Below are 27,471 nucleotides of genomic sequence, written 5' to 3' on the forward strand. Positions count from 1 at the left end.
ATATATAAAAGTAACTAATGTGTGTGAGAACGGGGCTGGCTGACGGGTGTTGGGTCAGTGGGGAAGGGCCAGAGAAGCCTCCCCTTGGGCCAGCACCCCGTCCTCCACCCCGGTCCCGGGCGCAGGTGCTTGGAAGCCAGGTGGTGTGATCCTGCAGTCATGAGGTGTCTGCCGGCTGCCTCCTCTCAAAGGCCACACCTTCTGGAATCAGGAGAAGGACCACCACCTCTCCACTCCACGTGATGGCGGCAGGAGGGGTGCGCCGGCTGGGTGAAGGTGTGGGCCCTCTTCGCCGTCCTGAGGCTCTCCCCACCCCCAGCCAGTGGCTCTCCAGCTCTTGTCGCCTCTCCCGGTGTCACCCCTGTCTCCATCTAGGTGTGCAGGGCTTGTGCGGGACTTTAAGAGCCAACTGGGGTCAGAAGCCCGGGCTCGGCCAGTGGGCTTGACCCCCGTAGCTGCCCTGCCTCTTCCACCGTGCAGCCCAGCCGCGGACAACAGAGTGGAGAGCTTGCCTTTGGATTTAGTTCCCAAATCAGTCATCTCACCAGGGTGAAATTTTAATTTAAAACTTAAAAGAGACTTTTCTAACTTGCCTGGTTTGCGGTGCCTTTCTTTACCTTGGTGTGGAGAGCGTGCTCCTTGGGCAGAGGGGTGGTGAGGCTCTCGGCTGTGCTGTGGTTGGGGGACCAGCTCCATTGCCACGTGGCGGGTCTGGACGCTCTGATAAGGGGCATCCTGGCCAGGGGGCCACGCGACAGGCTGGATCCGGTTGTGCGTGGGGAGGAGAGGAAGGACAGGTCCTGGCTTGGTTACGGTAACCCTCTCCCTTGGCTCTCGCCACCGTGCAGCCCACCGCAGGCTAGGCCTCAGCCCTGGAGCCCCTGTCTTTGCCTGCAGTGGGGGAGCTGCCTCCCCGCCTGGGGGCCCAATGGCAGCCCCACGCTTCTGCTTGTTCCCCCAGGCGCTTGCCGCTGGACCTGTCTCTGCTGTCCCTGCCCTCAGCCTCCTTTGGGGTAACCTGTCCCCATGTGCATGTTGTGTGGCCCTGTCCCAAAGGTCAACCGAGGCGATCAGGGAGCCACAGAGACTGGGTGGGTCCCCAAGAGGACTGGCTTCCTTTCCCTTCCCCCCTTCGCTCGGCCTTCAGGCGCTGGAATGGAAGCAGCAATGATGGCAGCTGGGCTCTTCTCAGACTCCAGCGCAGGTGGCCAGGTGCGTGAGGAGCTTGTCCGCCCAATTGGAGGAGTGGGTGGCTGGCCCCAGGGTTGGGATTCCTCCTGAGCCCCCTGCCCCCCGCAAAAAACAAACCCCTTTAACATGTGTGAGTGGGCTCGTTCCCTCCCTCTCTCAGCAGCCCGGGCACTGCTGTCGATCAGGACTGCGGGGCCTGGAGGTTCAGGCCCAACGTGCAGTGACACTTGGGAAGGGCCCCACCTGGCAAGCCAGCCCGTGCTGCTCCTGGGCCTCGTGTGTCTTCACAAGGTCACCTGTGGGGCCGCCCCTGCAGGGGTGGAGAACTGGGGACGCAGCTGTCCTTGGTCCCTCTGCATGTGATCATGTACTTTGAAGCTGGGTTTGCCGTTTCAGTTTTGTTTCCTCCTTGGAAACCTGTGAGACTCCTCCCACCCGCACCCCTCACTCTGCCCACCTGTGCTTTCCCAGGCTGGAAGGGGAAGGCCCCTCGTGGGCACGTGGGCGGTCAGTGCTGGGCGGCCTGGGTGAGCGTAGGCAGGCGGGTCCAGGTGCGGGGAGGCAGGGGTGGCCTGGGCTGCTTGGGGAATGTCACCCCTCATCCTTTCCGGGGCATCGGGGAGGCCTGGCTGCCGCTCCTCCCTTCCAAGCTGGTGAGTTTGGATTCTAGAGCAGGGACACTGAGCCAGTGACCTGACATTTCTCAGGCAGGAGCAGAGGAGGCCTGGGCCTGGCCCTGCCGCCCCTTGCAGAGAAAAGGGTGTGGGGGTGTGGGCGGTGCCAACTGGGACCCCAGCGTTCAACAGTGAACGGGATCTCAGCAGATGGGGAGAGATGGGGGATGCCCCTTCCCGCAGGGAGCGCCTGCCCCACCCATGACACCCCAGCCAACTCCACCCTCCTGTGCCCACAGGGGGATGAGGGAGAAACCCTTTTCTCGGTTACTTCCTGCTACACTTTCCTGTGTGACTGTGTCATCCCTCAATTCACACCCTGAAGCAGCCCTCTTACTGGGCCCAGACATCCCTTTCCCATGTCAGAGGGGACTGGGGGTGGTGGGGGGGAGGGAGGGAACCCCACCTTGGAAGAGGGAGCTGCTGAGAACAGATCTGAAGGCAGAAAACTGCTTCCATGACTGCAGAGGCCTCCGTCCGGGTGCGGGGCAGCACTCCCTTGTCCCTGGGGCTTTGATTGGGGACGCGCTTGTCCCTTACAGTTGACTTGGGGGACAGCAGTGAACCCTCTGGCCTGTTTGGGGTGACACTGAAGCAGGGCAAGGGCCAGGCCTCAAGACCCCCTGGCAAATGCCAGGCACACTTCTGCTCTATCTTCCTGGGGAGGGGTGGGGAAGGGAGGGGAATAGGGACACGACCTAGCCCTGGCGGCCCCTGGGTCTGCGCCCCTCCTGCGTCTGCGGCAGCCACTCAAGGGTAAGCCACAGAGGACAGCAAACGGGAACCTTCCCAGGTGCTGGTGGCACTGCTCCCCCCCCGGGATGTGCCAGGAGCCTCCCTGCCAGCAGCAGGAGGGCTGCCACCCTTACCTTTGCTCCAAGATACACAAGGTACAGCTCGTACACAAGGAACAGCTCAAGCACAGACATGAAGCTCCCAACCTCACCAGAGTGCCCTGGCCAGCCTCCCCAGATGGAAGGCAGTGCCAGTGCCAGAGAAGGCCACAGCACCGGGTCCAGCTGGGGTCAGGAGAGGGCAGACCGCTTGCAGGCCCGCCAGTCCCCGGAGCCTGGGGTCTGGCCTGTGCTGCCTCTTCCTGGCCCTGGGTCCAACACTCAGCCCTCTCGAAGCCCTGGCACCCTCAGAGAACAGCTCAACCTGTTTGGGGGCCATGGCCTAATGGTCAGGCTGCAAGAGGTCTGCCATCCGACCTGCAGCGGCCCCTGCCTCTCACTCCACCTTCCTGAGCCAGGACCAGAGAAGCTGCAAGGCCCCAAGCTTTTTCCTAAACATTTATTTATAGCTCTGCTCAGCCTGGCCCCGGGGTGGGCTCCTCGAGCCCCTCCCCAGGAGGCGCGTCCATGTGCATCTCCAGCCCCGCTGGCAGGTTTGTCATCTCACTGGGCAGGTGAGCTGTATTCGGCTGGGAGAGGCGCCCCTCGGTGGAGACGGGTCTGTCTTTCCGTTGAAGAGAAGAATGTGCGAGACAGCAGGGAGCAGACCTGGCTCTGTCTTGCTCCCACGCCCGCCAGCAGCCCAGCCCAGCTAGTGCGAAGCCCAGGGAAGTCGAGAGCAGCCCCAGTAGCCAGGCCGAGCTAGGGCATCATGCTGGGGAGGGGTGGGGGGGTGGCAAGCCCTCATACGAGACCCTAAGTCACACTCCTTTATAATCTGAGTTAAAAATAAATAAGCTTTCACCAGGGGCTGAGAGCCTGCCTCTTTGGTAACGTTCCCTCTTAATACACGGACTGTTTAGGCAATATTGACACAAATAGGTGCAGGAATTTTCCCTAACACTACCCTCCCTCTTGCTGCTGCGTCCACACGTTTTAAGTGCCCTTGGAGTAGACGGTGGAGTGCTGGGGAGAAAAAAGCTAAGTACCCCCAAGAAATCAACTCGGAACCAAGAGCCACAGACCTGTGCTGTCGGTCCACTGCTGAATCCTCCATCCCAGGCTCTTACCCTTTGTCACCAGCGCTGGCTCTGGGGCCAGATGGCTTGGCTTTGAACTCCAGCTCTGCTGCTTCCTAGCCGTGTGACCTTGTGCAAATACTTTAACCTCTCTGTGCCTCGGCTTTCTCAGCTGTAGGTGGGACCAACAGTGGTCCCTGCCTCTTAATGCATGAGGATGAAGACTGGTTTGTAGGTGGAAAGCTCCTCAGCAGTGCCTGGCCGGTCAGGAACCCTCAACAGAGGCGAGGCAACATGACCACCACTTATTCTGTTTCCACTTCCTCCAGGCACCCACTGAATGCTGGAACTGGAAGGGGGGTGTAGCTGGGGCTCTTAACCTGGGCAGGGGGTGGGGGTGGTCCTTGAACCTCCGGAAGTAGCTGCAAAGCATTGTGAGTGCGTAGCTTTTGATGGGAAGAAAGTCAGCACCTTTCTTAGACTCTCAAGGGGGAGCCTAACTGAGCAGCCCTAATCCAGCACCCTTTTATCGACAGATGAGGAAACTGGTCAAGAGAAGGGAGAGAGGTGCTCAGAGTCACCTGGAAGTGATCCAGCCTCCTAGCTCCAGGCCACTGTCCCTCTCTGGCCCCATGTGTAGCCAAACCCCAAGGGAACCCTTAGCCCTCTGGCTTTCAGGCAGGATTTAGCCCCTCTGGGAAGAGCAGGGACTTTGGGGGACCTTCCAGGCCAGGGGGCTTAGCTCCATGGCCTAATGGTCAGGCTGCAAGAGGTCTGCCATCCGACCTGCAGCGGCCCCTGCCTCTCACTCCACCTTCCTGAGCCAGGACCAGAGAAGCTGCAAGGCCCCAAGCTTTTTCCTAAACATTTATTTATAGCTCTGCTCAGCCTGGCCCCGGGGTGGGCTCCTCGAGCCCCTCCCCAGGAGGCGCGTCCATGTGCATCTCCAGCCCCGCTGGCAGGTTTGTCATCTCACTGGGCAGGTGAGCTGTCGGCAGGTGTCATCTCACTGGGCAGGTGAGAGTCGGCACACGTGAGCAGGGGATGGACTCGGGCCTGGAGCCAGAGCTTGGGCTGCAACTCTGTCCCTATTTCCTCTTCTGTGAAATGGGGGCAGTAACAGTATCTGATCACAGACCTGGCGCATTATCAAGCTCTCAGCAATGAAGGGTTTTCTCTCTCCTCCCTTGCATCCCGTCCCTCAGCTCCCAGGCCCTTCCTCTCTCCAAGGAAATAAAGGTATATACCAGTCATGGGCAGGAAAGGGGCCTGGCGGGCCAAGGAGGAGAGGCGAGGGGTAGTGCCTAGGCCACGACCCGCCATCCAGAGAGGAGCTACCTGAGTCGTTGCCAGCCAGCATCTGAGCGCTCTGGGACCGTGAGGGCAGCTGACCGCTGTCGCTGAGTGACTGCTGCCGGTGCACGTGGGGCCGGGACTGCTTGGCCTTATGCTTTATCCCCGAATCTGATGGAGACAGTGGAGGGGAGGGGCAGTTCTGAGACACCGGGTGGGAGCCCTGTGGGGACCCATGGGGATGGGGAGAGGGCTGCAGCGCTGCTGGTCACAGCCAGCCTCAGCTGGTGTCCTTCTCCATCTTTATTCGTGGATATGCCCCTTGTAAGCACTTCATTCACCGAAATGTCCGCCCGGCCATCTGTCTGTCCATCCATCCATCCACCCACTCACTCACTCGGATATCCACCCACAGACATCAGCCCCGTGCCAGGTGCTGGGTGAGTTCTGACTCCAGGTTTATGGTTCGGGAGGGGAGGCAACTAGAAAGGTGCATACGTGGCGGTGAGACCCGGTGGGAAGTGACAAATGGCACACCTCAGGATGGCTAACTGGAAGGGGACATTCCAGGACACGGGTGATTCACAAAGTGGTGGGGGGCTCAGGAGAGGGTATTCTGAGTTATGAAGAAGGGGTAGGACTTGGCCTTGGTGATGCTGGGAACAGAGGCTTAGGCAGGAAGACTGGGCTGGCGTCTGAGGATAAAAGCTGGCAAGAAAAGTTGGGGCCACATCCCAGCTAGTTGGCTGAGACTGGACAGCTGTACCCCTTCTGCAAACACTGACCCGGAGGCTTTTGGAGACCTGAACGTTTGGAGCCAGGGAGGTGGAGGAAGGCAGTCAGGGCCCGGTGGCCACAAGAAGGGCCTTAAGGAGCTGGATGGACCCTGTGGGACCCAAGCAAGGAGGCTGAGGGGCCTCTGGGCCACCTGGACACTCACTGTCTTTGTTCAGGATGTCCGGCAGCCTTGTATCCATCCGTCCCTTGTAAATATGTCCGTCCAGGCCCAGGATATCCACCTCGTCGTGCTGTGGAGATGGGCGAGTGCCGCTCAGAGCTGCCCTCCCGTCCTGCCTCCCAGAGGGTGGTCCTCGCCTGAGGCCGGCACCAAACGGTGCTCAGAGCCCTTGAGGGGGCTCTGGGCGGCGCCAGGGCCGAGCCACAGAGGGAAGGGGGGGCCCGTGGTGGAGGCGGTAGTGCCAGGTGGGCGGGTGGCCGGGTTGGCATTCCTCTTCCCAGGAAAGGATAAGAACCTGACACTTGGACTGGGTCTGACTAAGAAACCTCCCCGAGGCCGAGGGCCCAGGAGGGGACTTCTGGTGGCTTTTCCAGAGGGACCTGAGAGTCTGGCGTCACGGCAGTGCCCCCCACCTTCCTGGCGATCTGGATCTCCTCGGTGGGGTACAGGCCCTGTGCCAGGTGCTGCAGGCGGGTGCGGCGGTAGGGGTAGGTGAGGGTGTGGCTGCCCCCGCAGCTCCGGGGCGACCTCCCGTAGGTGTGATCGGCTGCATCTGGCAGCCTGCGGTGAAGACAGCGGAGTCACGGGGAGCAGGTGTGGCCGGGGACATGCCTAGGGTGGGGCGGGGGGCAGCACTCGAGCCAGGACAGGGCAGGGGGTGAGTGAGCAGGATGGCCCGGCCGGCCACCCTGAAGGCCACACACACACACACACACACACACACACACACTCACACGTATGTGTTCACACACATTCACACACACACATTCACACATACTCTCACACATTCATACACGTTCACACACAATCATACATTCTCATACACCTTTATACACACGTTCACACACATTCTCCCACACACAGGCCCCACCCCTCATGCACACACAATCTCACACACACACTCTCACTCGTACAATACACATGAACAATGCTCACTCACACGTGTTCACACACATTCTCTCTCTTACACACGCACGCACACTCCCCCGCTCTGTGCCAGGCTCTCGGTGGTGGTGGCCTGTGAGTGGGCCGAGGCTCGCCGCCTGCCCCGGGGGCCCGGCCCGGCCGCCCACCGTCTGTAGCAGGGGCAGCCGAGGGTGGGTGGGCTGTGAGTGGGCCGAGGCTCGCCGCCTGCCCCCGGGGCCCGGCCCGGCCGCCCACCGTCTGTAGCAGGGGCAGCCGAGGCACTGGGAGCGCAGCAGCTCGCGGATCATCTGGCTGCTGGCCTTGACGGAGCCCCCGAAGTGGATCTGCACCTTCTCGATGTCCATCAGCATCTTGGAGTGCAAGCTGCGCAGGCGCCCCACGCTCCGCTCCGTCTGCCCCAGGTTGCCCCAGGGGAAGGCAGCGCTGCCCAGCTGCAGGCTGCGGGGGGGGGGGGGGGGGCAGCAGAGGGGTGAGCCATGCCCCCGGCATCCTCCCCTCAAGGAGGAGGTGGGAAGGCGTGGGGAGGAGGGCAGGAGCCCCAGAGGGCGTGAAACGCACCCCCCACCCACTAATCCCACCCACTGGTGGACCACCGCCTCCCTCCCTCACATGCCCGGTATGAGCAGGGAGGGGGGGTCTCAGAGACAGTGTCCCCCCAGGATGCCCAGCAGGGACCCAAAGGCAGGCGCTCTCCTCCTCCGAGGCTCTCACGCTGCGAGGAGCTGGGAGCTCCGTCAGCACCCTCGCAGCGCCGCCCCTACTGCCCACCCCAGGCGTGAGGAGGAACCTCCACTCCTGCCCTCCAGACCCCCCTGCAAAGCCCTGTACAGGACTCCCTCTGCTGCCCGTACTTGCGGCTCTGCTGCCGGACCTGCTCCAGTTCAAAGACCGTGTAGGGGCGGATGGACCGGTGCCCGGGCAGGCCTGGGCCCACAGGAGTCAGGGGGATGACTCTGGGCAGGGACAGAGCGAAGGGAAGGTTGGAGTGTGAGGAACCCCATCGTCCAAGCCCCCCGCCCACTCCCCACACTCCACCTGCCCGAGGATCCTCCCCGCCCGGGCAGGGGTGGGGGGCTGAAGGCCGGGGTAGGAGCAGCCAGTGGGTACGGAGTGAACGGTGAGACAGCAGGAGCCGACAGGAGGTGGAGACAGGCCTGGGATACAGGAGACGCAGCCCCGCCGAGCCCGCCCCCATCGTGGCCACCAGCTGGGGCCACTCACTGTCCAGTCACAGGCATCTCCAGGGGACGGTCACATGAGAGGCAGTGGAAGTGTGCCAGGAGCTGCCTGTGAGGAGGTGGAACACACAGAGGGTAAGCGCCCTGCCCAGAGGGTCCCGAACGCGGGAGACAGAGAACCCAGCGGGCTTGGCGCTCTGTGGGCCAGGCAGGCTGGACGCTCAGTGCCCAGAGTGATGGGTCCCAGGCCACCAGACTCACCAGCTCCTAGACGTGTCCGCTTCTGGGCACACACCCAGCACCCACCTACCCTAACCCAAAGCCGGCAGGGTTCCCAAGCGCCCCAGGACTGCCCTGCGTAAGCCTCGGGAGCCCTCTGGTGGCCAGGAATGGAAATCCTGGGACTCAGGCTGCCATGGGCCAGGCCCCCCAGGAGTGCTCTCAGCTCTGGGGGCTGTGGAACCCCTCGCACCTGTGCCCAGAGAGCCTTACGCCTCCCTCCCCTCCCACTCTCAGCTGTAATGTGAACTGGCCTGAGCGAGAAGAGCTTTTCAAGCTCTAAAACTCTGTCACTCCTACTGCGGGATGGTCCCAGGCAAGATCAACCATTCCCTCTGAGCACACCTCCAGCCCGCCTGCCCTCACCCCTTCCAGGCCTCACCTCCGCATGGCGGCTGCCTCGTCCACCTGGTAGAGCGGAGAACGTTCTTTGAGCTGCAGTCGCAAGGATTTCCAGCCATCCTCCAGTGACTGCTTCACTGGGTCCAGCTCCAGGCGGTCCAGCTGTGGGTGAGGGCGGGGCCCAGGTGAGCTCTGAGGAAGCAGGTGGGGTCTGCGGCGCCTGGAGAGGAGGGCGTTGTCCCAGTCCAGGGGGCCCTGGAGCCTCCCACCCCTCACCTTGTTGTCCATCTGCACCAGGAGCCTGTCCAGCATCTTCTGCCAGTCCCCCTCCCGCCCGCTCATCTTGGCCACCAGCTCCTGCATCATGTGGTTCAGCTGCTCCGTGGTGGCGTCAAACTGGACACGGCTCACTTTGGCCGCCAGGGCACTCTTGTCGGCTTTCTGCCCGGAGAGAGGAAGAGGTCCCCCAGATGGGAGAGAGCCATGAGGGGTCCCACTCCCTGCAGTGGGAGCGCCAGCACTGAGCCCACATCCCCCATCGGACTAGCTTCCTCTCTCAGCCTTTTTTTTTTTTGCGGTACGCGGGCCTCTCACTGCCGCGGCCTCTCCCGTTGCGGAGCACAGGCTCCGGATGCGCAGGCTCAGCGGCCATAGCTCACGGGCCCAGCCGCTCCATGGCATGTGGGATCTTCCCGACTGGGGCACGAACCCGCGTCCCCTGCATCGGCAGGTGGACTCTCAACCAGTGCGCCACCAGGGAAGCCTCTCTCTCAGCCTTTTGAAGAACGAGCGGTGGGACTTCCCTGGGATGCAGGATGGCCCCTCGGCCTAGCCTTACCACATTGATCTCCAGCTCCAGGTGTTCCCTGTTGGCCTTTTCCTTCTGCAGCTTCTCCAGACCCTGGTACAACACCTGGGAGGCCGAGCAAGCAGGGAATAAGGAACAAGGAGGAACTGGGGCCGCGCCTCGGCCCCGCCCCCGCCCCCCTGCCCGTCCTCACTTCGATGTCCTTCTGCCTCTGCCGATGGTCTTCTATGAGGTTGCCGGTGATGATGCTGAGTTTCTCACAGTCGCCCTGTACCTGCAGGATGGCGCTCTGCACGCGGCCCAGTAGCTCTTCATCCTGCAGCAGAAGGACAAAGGCAGCCTCCCTGGGGCACCCGCAGGGGTACTGCCGCCCCTGGTAAGTCAGCCCTTAAAACATCACCCGGCAGACAGGCCGACTTCAGACCCCATTCTGGATCTCCTCAGCTGCCGCCACAATTCCCCACCTCCCCGTGGACTAGCCTTGAGGGACCTGGTCCACCGGGGTGGGTGGGCAGTAGAGGCGGTCTCAAGGCCCAGGAGTGGTGAGCTGCTCCCCTGAGATTTGGGGTGTGGGCTACAGCCTCGCCACCCACCCTGAGCTGAATCTGAATTCTGGAGTCTAAGAGGCAAGCCTTGGGGACTTGTGCTCCCTGCCCCACCAGCAGGCCTGCCCTTTGGAGGGGAAGTGGGAAGGAGTCCAGAAGACCGGCATGAAGGAGGGGTGATGAATCCTAAGGCTATGCCAGCGTCCCGAGGCATGTGAATGGCACTGCTCCACCCCTCAGCCAGCCGTGCTGTCCCCACCCACGGAGCCAGCTCTTCCCCGTGGTCCCCCATCCCCAGAGCCAGCTCTACGGCTGCCCTCGCTGCGACCCTATGGGAAGACCAGGGACTTCCGTGCGGTCGCTAAAGGGCTCCATCATGGAAAAGTGGCCCAAACATCCCTCCCCCAGGGACTCCCCGAGGGGCTCCGTGCAGGCGGGCCGTGAGCAGCCGCACCGGAGGAAAGCAGGCGGCATCACCTGGCTCTGCTGCTTGGCCTTCTTGGAGGGCCGGGAGGCAGCCAGGCTGCTGACCATGTCCTGGAGCTGCTCGTAGCGCTGCACCAGCGTGCTGACCCGGTGGCTCAGGTCCAGGCTGCAGGCTGGGCAGGTGGCCGCAGGGTCGATCTGGCTGGGTGCCAGGGTGGTCGGGAGCTTGTGCGGGGCCGCGCTCATGCTCATGGACAGCAGCGTGGAGGACGAGGCCATCATGTTCTCGATGATCGTCCTGAGCTTGTCTAACTGGGAACGGGCGAGAGGGCGGGTGCAGGGCAGTGAGCGAGGCCCAGCTACGCCGCATCCACACAGTCGCCAGCAGCGAGTGCTTTCTGCCCTGGCCGCTGCGGTCTGGGCCGTGCCGTGGCCTCGGTGCCTCCCAGGGTGTGCAGCACATGCGAGGCACTCGACCTCCGTCCATTAAATAGTGACCAGAGCTCCCAGGGAGGGAGCTGATAAAGCCCTTGCAGGAAGGAGGCTTCTGGACCTTTCTCCAGCCAGCCCATTGGTGCAGTGTGAGAACACATCTCCTCTAGCTAAATCCTACAGAGCTGATGTCCGTTAGTCCACAAACACCCTGCCGACACACAGGCCCTGCTCCAGGCCCTGGGGACACGAAGGGTGGGCTCACACATGCTCTGTCCCCATCTAGAACGTAAATAACAATAAGAGAATGTGATTTTCTCACACCATATACAAAAATAAACTCAAAATGGATTGAAGACCTCAATGTAAGACTGGAAACCATAAAACTCCTAGAGGAAAACATAGGCAGAACACTCTTTGACATAAATCGTAGCAATACTTTTTGGATCTGTCTCCTAAGTCAAAGGAGACAAAAGCAAAAATAAACAAATGAGACCTAATTAAACTTAGAAGTTTTGGGGGACTTCCTTCGTGGTGCAGTGGTTAAGAATCCACCTGCCAATGCAGGGGACATGGGTTTGATCCCTGGTCCGGGAAGATCCCACATACCCGGAAAAACTAAGCCTGTGCACCACAACTACTGAGCCCGCATGCCACAACTACTGAAGCCTGCGTGCCTAGAGCCCGTGTTCCACAACAAAGAGAAGCCACTGCAATGAGAAGCGTGCGCACCGCAACAAAGAGTAGCCCCCACTCGACACAACTAGAGAAAGCCTGCGTGCAGCAACGAAGACCCAACGCAACCAAAACTAAATAAATAATAAATAAAATAGATTCTTTTAAATAAATAAAAGCTTTTGTGCGGCAAAGGAAACCATCGACAAAAAGAAAACACAACCTATGGAATCGGAGAAAATATCTGCAAACGATATGACCCATAAGGGATTAATATCCAAAATATATAAACAGCTCATAAACTCAATATCAAAAAAACAAACAACCTGATTAAAAAATGGGTAGAAGACCTGAACAGACATTGTTCCAAAGAAGACATACAGATGGCCAACAGGCCCATGAAAAGATGCTCAACATTGCTAATCATTAGAGATGCAAATCAAAACCACAATGAGGGGCTTCCCTGGTGGCGCAGTGGTTGAGAGTCCGCCTGCCGATGCAGGGGACACGGGTTCGTGCCCCGGTCCAGGAAGATCCCACATGCCGCGGAGCGGCTGGGCCCGTGAGCCATGGCCGCTGAGCCTGCGCGTCCGGAGCCTGTGCTCTGCAATGGGAGAGGCCACAACAGTGAGAGGCCCACGTACCAAAAAAAAAAAACCACAATGAGATATCACCTCACACCAGTCAGAATGGCCATCATCAAAAAGTCTACAAATAACAAATTCTAGAGAGGGTGTGGAGAAAACGGAACCCTCCTACACTGTTGGTGGGAATGTAAATTGGTGCAGCCACTATGGAGAACAGTATGGAGGTTCCTCTAAAAACTAAAAATAGAACTACCGTATGATCCGGCTATTCCACCCCTGGGTATATATTATCCGAAGAAAATGAAAACACTAATTCGAAAAGATGCATGCACCCCAATGTCCACGGAAGCACTATTTACAATAGCTAGACATGGAAGCGACCTAAGTTTCCATCAACAGATGAACGGATAAAGAAGATGTGGTTTATATGTAAAACGGAATACTACTCGGCCATAAAAAGGAATGAAAATTTTGCCATTTGCAACCACATGGATTGACCTAGAGAGGATTATCCTTAGTGAAATAAGCCAGACAGAGAAAGACAAATACTGTGTGTTGTCACTTATATGTACAATCTAAAAGATAAAACAAACTAGGAACTATAACAAAACAGAAACAGACTCAACAGATCTAGAGAACAAACTAGTGGTTACCAGTGGGGGGACGGAAGGGGGAGGGACAAGATGGGGTAGGAGATTAAGAGGTACAAACTACTATGTGTAAAACAAAAGAGCCACAAGGATATATCGTACAGCACAGGGAAATAGAGCCATTATTTTATAATAACTTTAAGTGGAAAATAATCTATAAAAACAGTAAATCACTATGGTGTGCATTTGAAACTGATATAAGAGTGTAAATCAACTACACTTCAATAAAAAAAAAAAAAGAGAGAGAATGTGATAAGTCTACCACTACAGGGGTCTCTCATGGCCTGGCTGGGAACAAACTCCTTCCGCTCGCCCTCCTGCTCTCTTCTGGATCCCATGGTCCCAGTTTGTCCCCACAAATGATTGGTCCCAGCTAGACACCCGACTGGCCAAAGACCTGTGACGTCTTATCCTGGCTTAGAGAGAGGGACTGCACCAACCTAAGGCCCCCTTTCTTGGAAGCGCGTAATACTGCAAGGCCTGGGGCAGCCCTTTTGGACTGTGTGTGAGAGATAAAAACCTGGCTGAGAGCAGAGGGAAGAGAGACGTGCGGGTATTTGAGAGAGATGGATAAGGAAGGCGACACAGAGGCAAAGACACACACACAGAAAGACAGACAGGTGGTGGCCCTGGCCAGACTGCCCGCTTGGCCTGGAAATTCTGCTTTTCCCAATTTCCTCTACACGTTATGTATTTTCAGCCAGGCTCCCTTTTGCCCGAGCTCAGCAAGACTCTTGCCACCAGAAGAGCTGACACGCTTCTGAAGAGTCAAGAGGCTGAGCCTGCCCAGCAGGGAGTGGATGCCCTCCCAGGTGTGGCCCCAGGGAGCCCCGGAGGTTGTGAGCTTTGGAATGACAGATGACTCTTAAACGCACTATCTACTGCTGTCCTCCTGCTGGCCTGACAATCAGCTCTGGGTCATGAAACGGTGCGAACCACTGTCCTGACGAACTTGGAGTGGGCCCAGAACGGGGCCTCTAGCACAAAGGGACTCCTGACGTGGGACCCCTGGGTCCAGTGGCTTTGCCCATCTGATCCTTCCGTGAGCACTCAGAGGCTCTTCCTAGTCCAACGCTCCTCGCTGGGAACATTCTGGGGTGCCCAAGGATCGTAACACTCTAGACATAAAGGCATGTACACCTGGAACTAACACAACATCGTAAATCAACTATACTTCAATTAAAAAAAAAAAGATGTAAAGGCAGACACTTTGAAGACAGTGAAAAGACAACCCACAGAACAGGAGAAAATATCTGCAAATTATATATCAGGTAAGAGTCTACTATCTCCAATGTCCACAGCCAACTCTGCGAAGGGCCCTAGTCCCTGTGGCTGGAGAGTGCGGAATCCTCACCTGATCCTGCAGGTAAAGGGAGGCTTCGGAGACCGAATGTTCCATGCTGACCTTGCCCCGTTCTTGACTCTCCCTCAGCTCCGCCAGCTCCTTCTCGATGTCAGCCACGGTGACTCTGTATGCACGAGAGATGGTCCGGCCCCACCACCGGCCCAGGGGCCTGGGCCCAGCAGTGCTGAGCCCCGGCCGTCAGGGATGGAGGAGGCAGACGGGGCTCTTTCACGTTCCCCTCCAGCTCTGTCTAAGGGGTCCAAGGCCCCGCCTGTCGTGGAGGTGGGTGCCCAGTGTGCTGGCCTGAGAGGCTTCTAGGGGGTGAGGCCTGGCACTGCACAGAGACGGCTCTGAGGGGCTCCAGCAAATGCTCCGAAGCCTCCAACTGGGGACAGAATCTAAGAGGCTTTTGGTGTTTTTTTTTTTTTTGGTTCTTCTAAGCCCTGGTGCTGAGCTGTTTTAAGGACCTGGGAAACTTCCACTAGCAACTTGAACTAGATACAGACAACCTGAAGAGCAGACACAATGCGGGTCAAAGATAGTTCAGGGATGAGTGAACCACAGGCTTCTATCACCTCCTTGACTGAGAACGTGTGATGCCAGGACAGAAGCTGCATGTGGCAGGGGGATTTTACCTGAGGACACCCAGCTGCAGGCTCAGCTGGCCAGCGTTCACCTCCTTTCCTGTTTCTTGCTCTTCCTCCCCCTCCAGGATCCTGTTCACCTTCTCCAGCTACAAATCCAATGGAAGAGGAGGGTCAGGCAGGCTTGAGATCTCTGCTTTCTGAACGTACCTCTGCAGCCCCAGCAAGCCCCTCCCCCATTCCCTAATCCTTTAAAAAAAAAATTCCCACCACGCAGCTTGTGGGAATCTTAGTTCCCGGACCAGGGATTGAACCCTGGCCTCTAGCAGTGAAAGCGCCTAACCACTGGACCACCAGGGAGTCGCCCCCATTCCCTAATCCTATCCAACCCTCTGGCAAAGCCCAAGGTCCCTTCCTAACATCCACCCATCCATCCATCCCACGGATGCAGGTAGCTAGCATTAAAAGAATGACTGAAGACCCAGCAGCCCCTCGCTATGACCGCTGGTCCCAGACAGTCCCACGAACTTGGCTCCAAGGCTGCTCCAGTGACAGTGGCTTGTATTGGAAATGGCCACATGTAATGAAAGGAGCTCAGGCCTCCTTGTTGGCCCAACTGAATCTTAATAGCTTTGAATGTCAGGTTTTAGATCCAGGAAATAAACACGTGGATACCTGAGGTGTGCTTCCTATCTGAGGAGACTGTACAGATCCAGTGAGATAATAATGAAAGTGAAAGGACTGTGTAATCTATCCATATGCAAATGAAAGGGATTATTGGCACTTGAAGGCCAAGTAGGAGGACCCTCCCTTACTTACTTTTGCTTTTTCCTGCCGGACTTCTTTGGTCAAGGCCTTTAAGGTCTTCAGCTGTTCCTGCAGGTCAGCGGGTATGGACTTCTTGACTATGGAGAACCGAGGCCTTAGAGTCAGAAGCGTCAGATTCCCCATGGGCTCCCAATCCCAGCCCTCACAATCAAGAACAACACATATCATTTATCTGCTTTTCCTGGGGGCTGGAGAGAGGGGATGGGAAGAAAGGAGTGTCCTTTTAGGGGATAAGCGTCCTTAGCTCTAAAGAGTCCACCTAATGCTTAATATCCTAAAGGGCTGTGGGACCACTTACCCACAATTTCCACCCAACTCTAAAATCGTAATTATTCTCTGGGGCTAGAATTGTGAATGTGCAAAGGTTAAATTTAATTTTTCAACATTCTCTCTCCCTGCCCAACCCCATGAAATCACTTTCCCTTCATCCCAACATCTTCCCAGCTGCTTTCCAGAGAGTCTGGCAAAGGCATAAGAACCTGCCTCACTCCTCTCCTGAGGCTCCTTTATTCCTACCGGTTCAATCCCATCTCTTGGACTCTGAAGGCTATGGGAGAACCCAGAATGGCTAAGAATGGAAATGCTGTTTTCACGGCCTCAGGCAGAGGCCCAGGGAGAGAGAAGGATGAAACCAAGCGAGGAGGACAGCAGCCTCTCCTCTGGGCACGCAGCACCCACCCATCAGTGTCAGCAGGTACTGGATCTTCTCCAAGTCTGTTTGGCCAGCTTGTTCATCATCCAGATCCTTTACGTTCTCCTTAAGCTCCAGGTAGAAGCCGATAAGCTCTCCCATCAGACGAAATGTTTCCACTGCCATGGGGAAGCTAGGAGCCAACTTATCCAGTGAATCACGTTTCTCACCCTGAACATCACTCCTTTCTGATAAGCCTCGGTATAAATAGTCAAGGGAGCGTGTGCTCCTGAGAAAGGGGGCATCTTGGCTTGGGGAAGTCTGAACAGAAACTCCAGGTCGGACTGAGCCACGTATTTCATTTGGATCCAAACCCACCTCGACATACTGATCTACACCTTGGTACCCTGGGCCATGGGAGTCTGGGACAGAATGTGCCCGGTCATGCTGCTCTGGTTCAGGTGCTTCCAAATGCTGTTGATCCTGGCGTGCAGATCCCACACCCGTGCGTAATGGTTTTGGGCCACGCTGGTCTGGGCCAGGACGCATCAAACCTTGTTGATAAGTCTCTCGTGGTACCAAACCTTCTCGGTCTATACCTGGTGATGCCAAACCTTGACTGGCTACGAGTGGTGACACCCGACCATATTGATCTCTGCCAGGAGGTGCCACACCATGCTGGTATGGGCGTGGTGATATAAAACTTCGAGGATCTGCATGGTATGTTGGAAAGCCATGAAGCTCTGTGCCTGGTGGTATCAAGCCTTGATCTGTACCAGATTGCCTCAACCAATGCTGATCTATTACAGGTTGAACCAAACCACGCTGATCGGCATGAGGCTGCATGAAACCACGTGGATAGGCACCAGATTGGACCAAGCCATGTGGATAGCCACCAGGCTGTACCAGACCAGGTGGATATGTACCAGGTGGAACCAAGCCAGGCATAGATACACCAGGTTGAAAAAAGCCATGTGAACCTGTATCAGGCTGCACCAAACCAGGCTGACCTGCACCAGGTTGCACCAAACCAGGCTGACCTGCACCAGGTTGCACCAAACCAGGCTGACCTGCACCAGGTTGCACCAAACCAGGCTGACCTGCAGCGCCAGGCTGCACCAAACCAGGCTGACCTGCACCAGGTTGCACCAAACCAGGCTGACCTGCACCAGGTTGCACCAAACCAGGCTGACCTGCAGCACCAGGCTGCACCAAACCAGGCTGACCTGCACCAGGTTGCACCAAACCAGGCTGACCTGCAGCGCCAGGCTGCACCAAACCAGGCTGACCTGCAGCGCCAGGCTGCACCAAACCAGGCTGACCTGCACTGGGTTGCACCAAACCTTGCTGATACATTCCAGGCTGGACCAAACCAGGGTGACCTGCACCAGGTTGGACCGAGGCAGGCTGACCAGCACCAGGTTGCACCAAACCAGGCTGACCTGCAGCGCCAGGCTGCACCAAACCAGGCTGACCTGCACCAGGTTGCACCAAACCAGGCTGACCTGCACCAGGCTGCACCAAACCAGGCTGACCTGCACCAGGCTGCACCAAACCAGGCTGACCTGCAGCACCAGGTTGCACCAAACCAGGCTGACCTGCACCAGGCTGCACCAAACCAGGCTGACCTGCACCAGGCTGCACCAAACCAGGCTGACCTGCACCAGGCTGCACCAAACCAGGCTGACCTGCACCAGGCTGCACCAAACCAGGCTGACCTGCACCAGGTTGCACCAAACCAGGCTGACCTGCAGCACCAGGCTGCACCAAACCAGGCTGACCTGCACCAGGTTGCACCAAACCAGGCTGACCTGCAGCACCAGGCTGCACCAAACCAGGCTGACCTGCACCAGGTTGCACCAAACCAGGTTGACCGGCACCAGGTTGCACCAAACCAGGTTGACCGGCACCAGGTTGCACCAAACCAGGCTGACCTATACTGGGTTGGACCAAAGCAGGCTGACCTGCACTGGGTTGGATCGTCTCATGCTGCTCTGTGCCAGGTTGTATGAAGCCAGATGTTCCCAAACTGGGCTGTACAAAACCTTGCTGATCTGCAGCAACTTGCATCAAACCAGGTGACAGCAAGCCCTGCTGATCCATGCCAAATATTACGAATCCATGCTGATCTACCCCAAGAGGCACCAATCCATGCTGATCAGTGCCAAGTGGCCCCACACCACTCTCGTCCATGCCAGCCTGTTTTATACCACGTTGGTCTATGCCAGGCAGTATGACACCATGCTGGTATGTGCCAAGTGGAACCATACCAGGCTGGTCTGTACCAGGTAGTCCCAATCCTTGCTGATCTCTGCCAGATACCAATGGTGGCACTGCATCACTCTGAGCCATGCCAGCTAGTACCAATTCCCGCTCATCCATTCCAGGCGGCGTCACCCCAAGCTGACCCACAGCGAGGGGTACCGCACCATGTGCGTAAGTGCTAGGTTGTAGCGATGCAGGCTGACTCATGCCAAGTGGTCCTAATCCATGTTGGTCTGGCCGTGCATAGATCTGACCCTGGCTAACGTGCACTCCCCCATGCTGATCTGGGGACACATGACCATGCAGAGCTCTAGGCAAGGTGGCGGAGGATACGTCCTGATAAACCGGGCCAAGGTGTGCATCTCGTTCATCTCTGCGTAGATGTGCTAAGCCGTGCTGCTCTCCAGCCCGGCGACGATCCGACTCTGCTCTCAATTGGGGACGGTGTTTGGTTAGGCCAGCTTCTTCACGGGCCCTTGAGTGCTCTTCTCTACCAGGAAACCCAGTAGCAGACGCACCTTTGCTTTGTTCCCTGCCAGTAACCCCTTCAGAGGAGTATCCTATGCCACTGGTTCCCGAGGTCTCATCTGTGCCAAAACCACTGGCAGACTCTATAGCCTCGTCAATACTTGGATGCTTGGTAGAGGCCCCACTTGGAATTTTATCGTTTGATGTCATGGAACCCTGCCCTTTGCGCCTAGGAAGCCTTGTTGATGACTCTGAGACCTGGTGGAAGAGGAAGAAAGAAATCAGTGACTCTGAGTAAAAAGTACTCATTTTAAGAGTTGGAGGGAAGGAAGTGTGGGGCATCTAAGATGATTTAGAGCCCCTGGAAAAAAATACCCTCACAAAACTAAACTGGACACAAATACCAACTTTGACATTCTTGAGGGATAGTTCTCCAGACTTCTGAGAATCTGCACGTTTGTAAATGGCATCATAATATGTAATTTCCCTCATAAAAGGCAGGGGAAAACCTGCAAAATACAAGTGGTCAACTCCAACCCTCGTTGAGTCTACAAATAAAGGACGAATAACGTATTGAGTTTACAATATAAAGTCTACCCCATCGTTGACCCATTGCTGGTGGCAGAGTGCACGCTGCAGGGAAAGTATACCATGTATTTAAAATGCAAAGCACAAATCCAGAAATTCCCATTTTCTGTATGGACTCTCACAAAAGAACGCACCAAAATACAGGTACAGAGTCTGTGGCATTATTTATGAAAATAGATTATCAATAGGGGTATATTTACAGCACAGCCATGCTGCAGAAAATTAAGAAGCTGTTAAAAAAAAAAAGGATGTGGATTATTCCCATTTCCAGCCCAAATGGAGTAACAGGGACTAGATTTACCTTCCGGTCTATAACAACCAAAAACAAAAAACCAAAAAGCAACAACTATGAAACAGTGGTTTTCTAGACACTGGGTATCAGCTGATGAAGGCGATAGCAATCCCTGAAAGATGGGGAAGCAAACTATGGGAGCCCTACTGTTGCCTCAGCTTACTGGCTGGCTGGTTCCCAGGCTGCAATGCAGGGATGGGGGACTGAAGTGGGGCGAGCAGACTCCCTGTGTGGGAGGCAGAGAGAAGCATTCAGGGAGACCGAGGCAGCGAGGGCTCAAAGAACATAGGATTGGGAAGAAAGCACGAGCATGTAAAGACAACAAAGCAGATCCCCAGAGGGTTCCCCCTCGGGTATTCAGCACAGAAACGACCAGCACGTACATGTGAGGAAACTCCCCAGACTGGGAAAAGAACCATCTTCACAGCTAGAGGGAACAGCACCCAGACTCTCGTGGGGCTGGGAACAGTGCCTGTTTCTACAAGCCAGTTTGCAGAAACCTGTAATTCAGGGGGCAAAGGACTCAGAAAGGCGCTGCGTTGGAAGTGGAAGATAATCAGCCCTACACTGAACATGGCTATGGACCCAATAAGGAAATAACTCAAGGGACTTCCCTGGTGGCGCAGTGGTTAAGAATCCGCCCGCCAATACAGGGGACACGGGTTCACAGGTTCGAGCCCTGGTCCGGGAAGATCCCACATGACGCAGCACAGCTAAGCCTGTGTGCCACAACTACTGAGCCTGCGCTCTAGAGCCCACAAGCCACAATTACTGAGCCTGCATGCCACAACTACTGAAGCCCTTGCACCTAGAGCCCGTGCTCCGCAACAAGAGAAGCCACCGCAATGAGAAGCCTGTGCACCACAACAAAGAGTAGCCCCTGCTCGCCGCAACTAGAGAAAGCCCTCGTGCAGCAATGAAGACCCAACGCAGCCAAAAAAAAAAACACAAAACAAACCTCAAAAAATATACAGTAAAAGATACAAGGGAATTAAAATAGTACACTAGAATACATTTATTTAACACACAAGAAGACAATAACAGAGAAACAGAAAAGACATAAGACATATAGAAAACAAATAGCAAAATGGAAGTTGTAAACTCTATCAGTAATTAAGCACTCCAATCAGAAGGCAGAGATCAGCAGAATGGATTTAAAAACATGATCCAGGAGGCCCGTAGTTGCCTAAAGGGGCCTTTTCTTTTCACACCCGGAGGCACATGAGGCCCCGTCCATGGACTGGGCAGCCATGGCCACGGAGAGCACGGTAGCGAGTGCTGGCGTGCGTGTCCTGGTGCCAGGAGGGGTGCTGACCCAGTGCGTATTCACTTTGAAGAGGAAGGTGGCGCCGCAGTTAGTTGAAGTCATGTTCAATCTCGTGAAGCCCCTTTCTAAATCGCTCCACTATTCCTTGGGTCCCAAAGCAGAAGATATCCAAAGGGTGACCACAACCTAACAGGCAGTCATCCGCCTTTCCCTCGGTGGAGGCCTGCAGATAAGTTTTAATTTTTGCTTTCTACTTTGTTTAACCTGTCAGGCCACAAAGCTTTGAAGAGGAAGTGTCCTTTCCTTTGAACACGCTGTTTCTGCAAGAGAGCATCTATCCTCAAGGTCCACAGACCTAGTAAAATGGCCACTGGGAGATCCTCCGATTGTTAAAAGCCCATTGCCATAGATCTAGCTGGCACCCAGACTCATTACCTTGATCACAGGGAACTGAGGAAGCTTTTTCCTCCCTTAAGCACGTTTTGACTACAATGCTAGGCCTGGGTTTTCCCGATTACGGTAAGTCTTTCATTCTTGCTGACCATTAGAAGAAGTACCAGGAGGAAGAGGAGAAGTAGAAGCAACATCATCATCATCACCTCTGGGTGATAAAGAAAACTGCAAAGCACCGCCCTCTCGGCCATCAGAACACGCCCTTGGAAACACGTGGTCAGTGTCCTTTCACACTCAAGTCCTGGCATGGGCATCGTCCATGTTAGTTCTGAGCTCCTTTAACTGTAGCTGCTACGTGGACAGCTGCAGCCTCCTTCCTCATGTCTGGTTCTCCAAACATGGAATTTACTTTTCCGTGCTCACCACACTCCCCAACCCCGGACGCACACCCTCCCTTCCACCCTGGCTCTCCACTCGTGATGCAGGCAGATGGCGCACCTCCCAACCGCCCTAGAGTTACCACCACCAACGCAAAAAAAAAACTGGGCTCAAGTGTGTTGTATTTTCCCAACTTGAGATCGTGAAACTCTCCTTCCACTGCCTTCATTATGGTCTGTGCAGGCCTGCACTTCTCATTACTTGCTGTCTTGCTTCTCAAAAGTTAATATTTATACTAATTCTCATCTGCTTCTGGGGTCGTTCGTGATTATGAGCCACTGTCAGATCCCTGACACTTTCTTACCTCTGGAGAAGTAAAAATGTCTAAAGTTGCTTCTGTTGAGGCTTATTTTTAGGTCTTGCAGGTGTCTTCTGGTGGCACCCCGAGGAAATGTGTTGCTCATTCAAAACATAGGACAGTGACATGTGGGTAAGTGTAAAAAAGCTTTGGCTTAAAAAAAATATAACAGTGAAAGCAGAGGCCACCTTTTCCTAGGCCACTCTCTGTTTGCAGGCTCTTCTTCCAACTCTCTCTGATGTTGCTTTCCTCTGAAGAAGGGCCCCAAACTCAGAAAGCAGTCTGGGTGGGCTTCCCTGGTGGCACAGTGGTTGAGAGTCCGCCTGCCGATGCAGGGGACGCGGGTTCGTGCCCTGGTCCGGGAGGATCCCGCATGCCGCGGAGCGGCTGGGCCCGTGAGCCATGGCCGCTGAGCCTGCGCGTCCGGAGACTGTGCTCCGCAACGGGAGAGGCCGCAACAGTGAGAGGCCCGCGTACCGCAAAAAAAAAAAAAAAGAAAGAAAGTCTGGGAGACCAGAAGGGTGTCTTTAGTACCCAGATAATATTTGGTGAACCCCAGATGGCCACTTGGTGGTGCCAAAGTGTTCTTTGCTCTCTTCCCCGTGAGTCTGTACGTCCACGTGACCCTTTTTGAGTGACCCAGATACACAAAGCCAGGGGAAGAGGAATGTCAAGGCCAAAGGGCAGCTGACCCTTGTCCTTGAGGGCCATTTGAAAATACCCACTTTATTCAGACAAAGAAAGCTTAGCCTGGTTATCCTGTGCACTGCCTTGGCACAGATGCCCGCACCCGTGGCTACAAGTCACCATCAGCAAAAGGCTTCCTGAAGAGGTTTTATTTCCAGGGTTGGTCACCTTTGTCCACTAATAGTGAAGGGACTCGTGCATTTCAGGACAGACTCTAAAGGAACTTTGAAAAGCTATGAAAGCAAATCAAAACTACGCTCTGGTACTGTTTTCAATCTAACCGATCGGCCAAACTAAGAAAAGTGGGTACCAACAGACAGAGTTGGCGGGATACTGAGAAACAGGTTCTCTCCTACATTGCTGGTGGGGGTCCAAACTGGAACCACGCCCATGAAAGGTAATTTGGCAAAAGCTAGCCAAATCACAAATGTGCGTTCTGTTTCTAGGAATCGACCCTATGAGCACCTTCACTTGTGTGAGTGTCACATTAGAGCATGGTTTGTTATAAGATTGGGGAAAAAACATAAAACATGTCCAAAATAGAAAACTTGTGAAATAAATTATAAACACCCACATGATGGAATACTGCACAGCAGTAAAAAAGGGAAAGGTTCGGGGGCCCCACCCAAGACCGCTGCCCAAGCCCCCACCCCCACCCCCGTCTCTGTTCACCATTTGTGAGGCCATCCGGCCGCCAGTAACCGCCTGCTCCAGCTCTTCCCAGGTGACCATGGTGGCTTTTTCTGCATCAGGAATCGCACGGAGCTTCCAGCTCACTATTTCCTGACAGTGAAAGACAACACGTATGTGTGAACACACACACACCAAACACACACTACAACACACACACACACACACCCCGAGTTTAATCCCAGGAAGCTTCAGGAACAGAACAGAACTAACAGGATTGGGTGGGTCCTTCCAAAGCCCCAAGGAGAAGTCACTGTCCAAGTAACCAGTGAGTCCTGAGTGGCTGGTTTCCTGTCCCATGTGGGCTCTGGATGGACAACTGAGCAAGGAGGGAAAGAATGTTCCCTCATTCCGGGGGGGGGCACCCCAAGAGGCAGAGGGCATATAGCACCCCACCCTGGAAGGATGCAGACACCTGGGGTGAGAGTCTGGATGAACCCCGAGAGGGGGGGCCGGGCCGCGGGCAACCATCCTACCCCCTGAGGCCCCTGAGGGCCCTTTCCCATAGAACTGGCTGAGATTACCAGGAATTTGTCCCTTTCTCTAATTAGCTTCTCCAGTTCATCAACCCGTTGGAGGAGTTTCTGCAAGAAGAGTTCAGAGATTAAGGATCAAAGCAGCCCCTCCTGTGGCCCTTGCACACGCGCACACAGACACAAACACACACACTCTCACAAGGCAGAAGAGGAAAGGAGGTATGTGGGTCTGAGAGAGCCGAGGGTAAAGAGAAGGCTGGTAAGCCAGGCTCCCCGTGCTCTTCCCAGCCAACAAGAGGAAGGGAAGCGGAGTGTGGCAGGTGGTACCCGGGGACAGCGTGCCGCAAGCAAAAACCATGCAGGAATGGGAACATTTCTTTGGTCTGGGATGCATTTCACACAACCCACTAGTGAGACGCTGCAGCACTGCTCCACGAGGCTAACCTCGCCTCTCAAGGACAAAGATGACTGGGTACTTCAAGGGCATCTGAACGACTGTGTTGCTTAAAGAGAAAAGCACCTCAAAACAACCAGAGCAAATTGCTATCATTTAAGTGGCTCCTGATAACTTCTGCAAACCTCCAGAATCTACGAATCTAAAGGTAAAACAAGCCTTTAGTCTAACCGAAGACAGCCCCAAACCTAAACACCACACTTTACAAAGAAAAGCTTCCCAGAGCAAAAATGAGTCCTGCTGGGGGCTGGAGGCCTTGGGATGAGGTGGGCACGTGGAATCCATGGGTTAGTCTCCTCCAGGGTCTCGGCTACCTCCCTCCTTTGAGCTTTTCTTCTCTCTCAAGTCTCTTTTCTCAGCCTCTCCCTGGGCTTCCTCCTAATTGCTCCTCCTTTTTTCCCAGCTCTAATCCCCTACTCCGGTCTCATATGGGCCTGAAACAGAAGCACTGCCTAGTATCTCCTGGAACTGGCATACTTCCGGCCTCTGCTGTTCACTGGAAAATGCTTATGCTGAGGGATTTGTGCTTCTCTCTCCCAGGGAGCAAAGATCCAAGTGAGAGTGGGGCTGCCTGGGGGGCTGCAGGTAGGGGGATGGTGGTGGTGCCCCAGAACCCTCTCCGTTCCAGTCCCCCTCTTCTTGGACCAAGCTTTGTCTCTCAACACCCACCACCTTCTTTCTTTATTCAAACTAGTTTAAAGGAAATTCGCTCAAAGAATATTGAGAAGTTGTCAGCCCCTCTCTGGGTCGGTTCAGGATGCCTGGGTGTCTGACAAGTGGTGGGTGAGCCCCCCGTGTAAACAGAAGGGACGAAGAAGGCTGCCCGGGAAGGGGCCACTCAGCTCCCCAAGGTGGGGTCCCGGCCGCCCTCACCTCCGGGTGCAACTCGGGTTGCTCCTTCGCCTTTTGCTGGTCTTCCTTCAGTATTTTCGCGTCTTCCTTGATGTCCTGGAGCAGCTCCATACCCTGAAACGTAGAGCACGGGCCGCGTGGTCCCAGGCCGCAAGCAGGCCTGGGCCCTACCACGCCTGCGTCTGCCGGCTCCGGCCTCCTCCCCCAGGTGCGCCTCCGGGGCTCAGCTCCAGGGGCCGCTGCAGAGCGGCCGGGGCGGGGGGAGGGGCGGACAGCCCTCGCGCCCACCTTGGGTACCGGCTCGCCGTCCTTCCGGACTTTCGTCGACCCTACTTGTGCTTTCCCCTCCGTAAGCAAGGGCACATCCTTCATTTCCAGCCAGTCCCGGGCGTCCAGCCCGCCGGCCTGGGACGGGAAGTTTTGCACGATGGCCTGCACCTGGCCCCCCATGGTCTCGAGCTGCAGGCTGAGGTCCTGGACCTGCCCGCCCAGGTCCTCCACCTGGCTCTCCAGCGCCTGCAGCTGCGCCCTGCTGCTTGAGACCCGCGGGGACTCGAACAAGCGACTCTGCTCGAGCATCGGGGACGGGAAGTCGATCCGAGTATCCTGCAGGTTGAGATTCTTGAGCATGGCCACGATGAGCGTGTGCAGGGCCGTGAAGTTGACGGCGCCCACCTCTGGGGTGCCGATGGCGAGATCGGCCAGCTCCCGGAGGGAGACCGAGGGGGCCGCCGTCGTCCCGGGCGGCATCGTGCGCCTTCTCCGGCGGCCCTGCCCCCCTCACGGCTTGTCGCGTTTCTGGGGCCTTTCCGGGCCCCTGCGAGGCCCCGGGGCACCCCCGCCCCTGGGTCCCGCCGCGCCAGGCAGCAGTCGCAGTCCGGAGCCTGCCTAGGGGACGGAGAGGAAGCGCCTGGCCCTCGGGCTTCCCACTCCTCGCTCCCGGGAAACGGGGGTCCGGGCACCGCTGAGCCCCCGCCGTCAGCCCGCCACCGTCCGATCTTCGGTCTCCGAGCTCCAGCCCTGGAGTGCTGCCTTGGCGGCTGGCCGACGTTTAGAACTGGGTGCGCGGCCCCGTTCGCTGCTCGCTTGTGGGGGCCCCCTGCGTGCCCCGAGGATTCCGCGCAAGAACACGCCCCGTAGAGAGCCGGCCTCAGCGCGGAGACCTGCCCGTCCTTGAAGACACCCCCGACCCCCGAAGACAGCCAGTCCTAGTGGGTCAGGAAGCCCTGGCTACACCCAAGGTGCCACCAATTTTTGTTCTCAGTAAACACTCCCAAACGGCGCTATAGGGCTGGACCGAGGCATTCCTACCAGGAAACACATCAGTTTTTCTTTTTTGTGGGGAGGGGGAGGGGGGAGGGGGATACCCCGTAAGGTTCACCTAGATTCCAGCTGATTTACTCTCCTGTGGAGGCCACAATAGTGGGAAGATTTAAGAGGCCTCATGGCCACTATGTTTTCTGTGTTTTAGTTGTTCCCTTCGCAGGGCGGTGGCACGGATCTAAGAGACGCAGTCCTGAGACCTTGGCCCCTTGGGAACAGTTCCCATAGCATTCTGCTCAATCAGACGGGAAGGTAACCTGGAAAAAGACCACTCACTACCCAGGCGGTTCGTCAGCCACCAGCTGACAGACCTTTTCTGCGCCGCCCTGGCCTCATTTATCTCAAAACAGACATCTGGTCAAGCGCCAGCCATCTCCCCTGGTTACAAGGCAGGACTCATTAGACAGGACCAGAGGAATCTGATGGTCTCAGCAATTGAGGCTTGACTTCCCCATACTAGATTCTCCCAGAAAACAGGTAACAATTTTCAGTGTTTATATTCAGGAAGCTAAAGAAAACTTGTAACTGCATCTATACTGTGTATTATTTTAACTACTTTTCAAATTCAAATTTTTAGTTTAGTCTGAACTGGTAAAATGGAAACCCTTCATGTTCACTCCCTCCCCCTCCAATAAAAGCAATGTTTCCTGGAAATGGAGTTTTAGACACGAGTCTAAAACCTCCCTGAGGGTAACACCCAAGGATTTTTGTTCAC

The 27,471-nt window shown here is 56.1% G+C and overlaps 1 protein-coding gene across 1 annotated transcript; it reads right to left on the minus strand.

Annotated features, from left to right (window-relative positions):
• Positions 1 to 183: 183 nt before the first annotated feature.
• Positions 184 to 26,183, minus strand: QRICH2 (glutamine rich 2). The gene is made up of 20 exons (XM_059997900.1): positions 25,731 to 26,183; positions 25,455 to 25,547; positions 24,176 to 24,253; positions 23,634 to 23,744; positions 16,313 to 19,256; positions 15,626 to 15,711; positions 14,858 to 14,955; positions 14,232 to 14,346; positions 10,585 to 10,845; positions 9,756 to 9,878; positions 9,593 to 9,667; positions 9,031 to 9,195; positions 8,795 to 8,916; positions 8,177 to 8,242; positions 7,807 to 7,908; positions 7,190 to 7,393; positions 6,442 to 6,589; positions 6,011 to 6,098; positions 5,116 to 5,241; positions 184 to 759 (listed from the first exon to the last, which is right to left on the minus strand). The coding sequence occupies exons 1-20, from the start codon at positions 26,181 to 26,183 to the stop codon at positions 614 to 616; spliced, it is 5,604 nt and encodes a 1,867-aa protein (XP_059853883.1). The 3' UTR covers positions 184 to 613.
• Between the last annotated feature and the right edge of the window lie 1,288 nt (positions 26,184 to 27,471).

Source organism: Delphinus delphis, chromosome 19 (genome assembly GCF_949987515.2).
Source record: "Delphinus delphis chromosome 19, mDelDel1.2, whole genome shotgun sequence".
NCBI lineage: Eukaryota > Metazoa > Chordata > Mammalia > Artiodactyla > Delphinidae > Delphinus > Delphinus delphis.

What these genes read in the sequence shown, in the direction of transcription:
- QRICH2 (XM_059997900.1), bottom strand. Translation starts at nt 26,183, where the DNA reads ATGCCGCCCGGGACGACGGCGGCCCCCTCGGTCTCCCTCCGGGAGCTG. An exon ending in GAGAAAGGGACAAATTCCTG is followed by an intron (nt 23,745 to 24,175) that starts GTAATCTCAGCC and finishes TTTCACTGTCAG; the next exon opens with GAAATAGTGAGCTGGAAGCT. An exon ending in AGAGGCAGAAGGACATCGAA is followed by an intron (nt 9,668 to 9,755) that starts GTGAGGACGGGC and finishes TCGGCCTCCCAG; the next exon opens with GTGTTGTACCAGGGTCTGGA.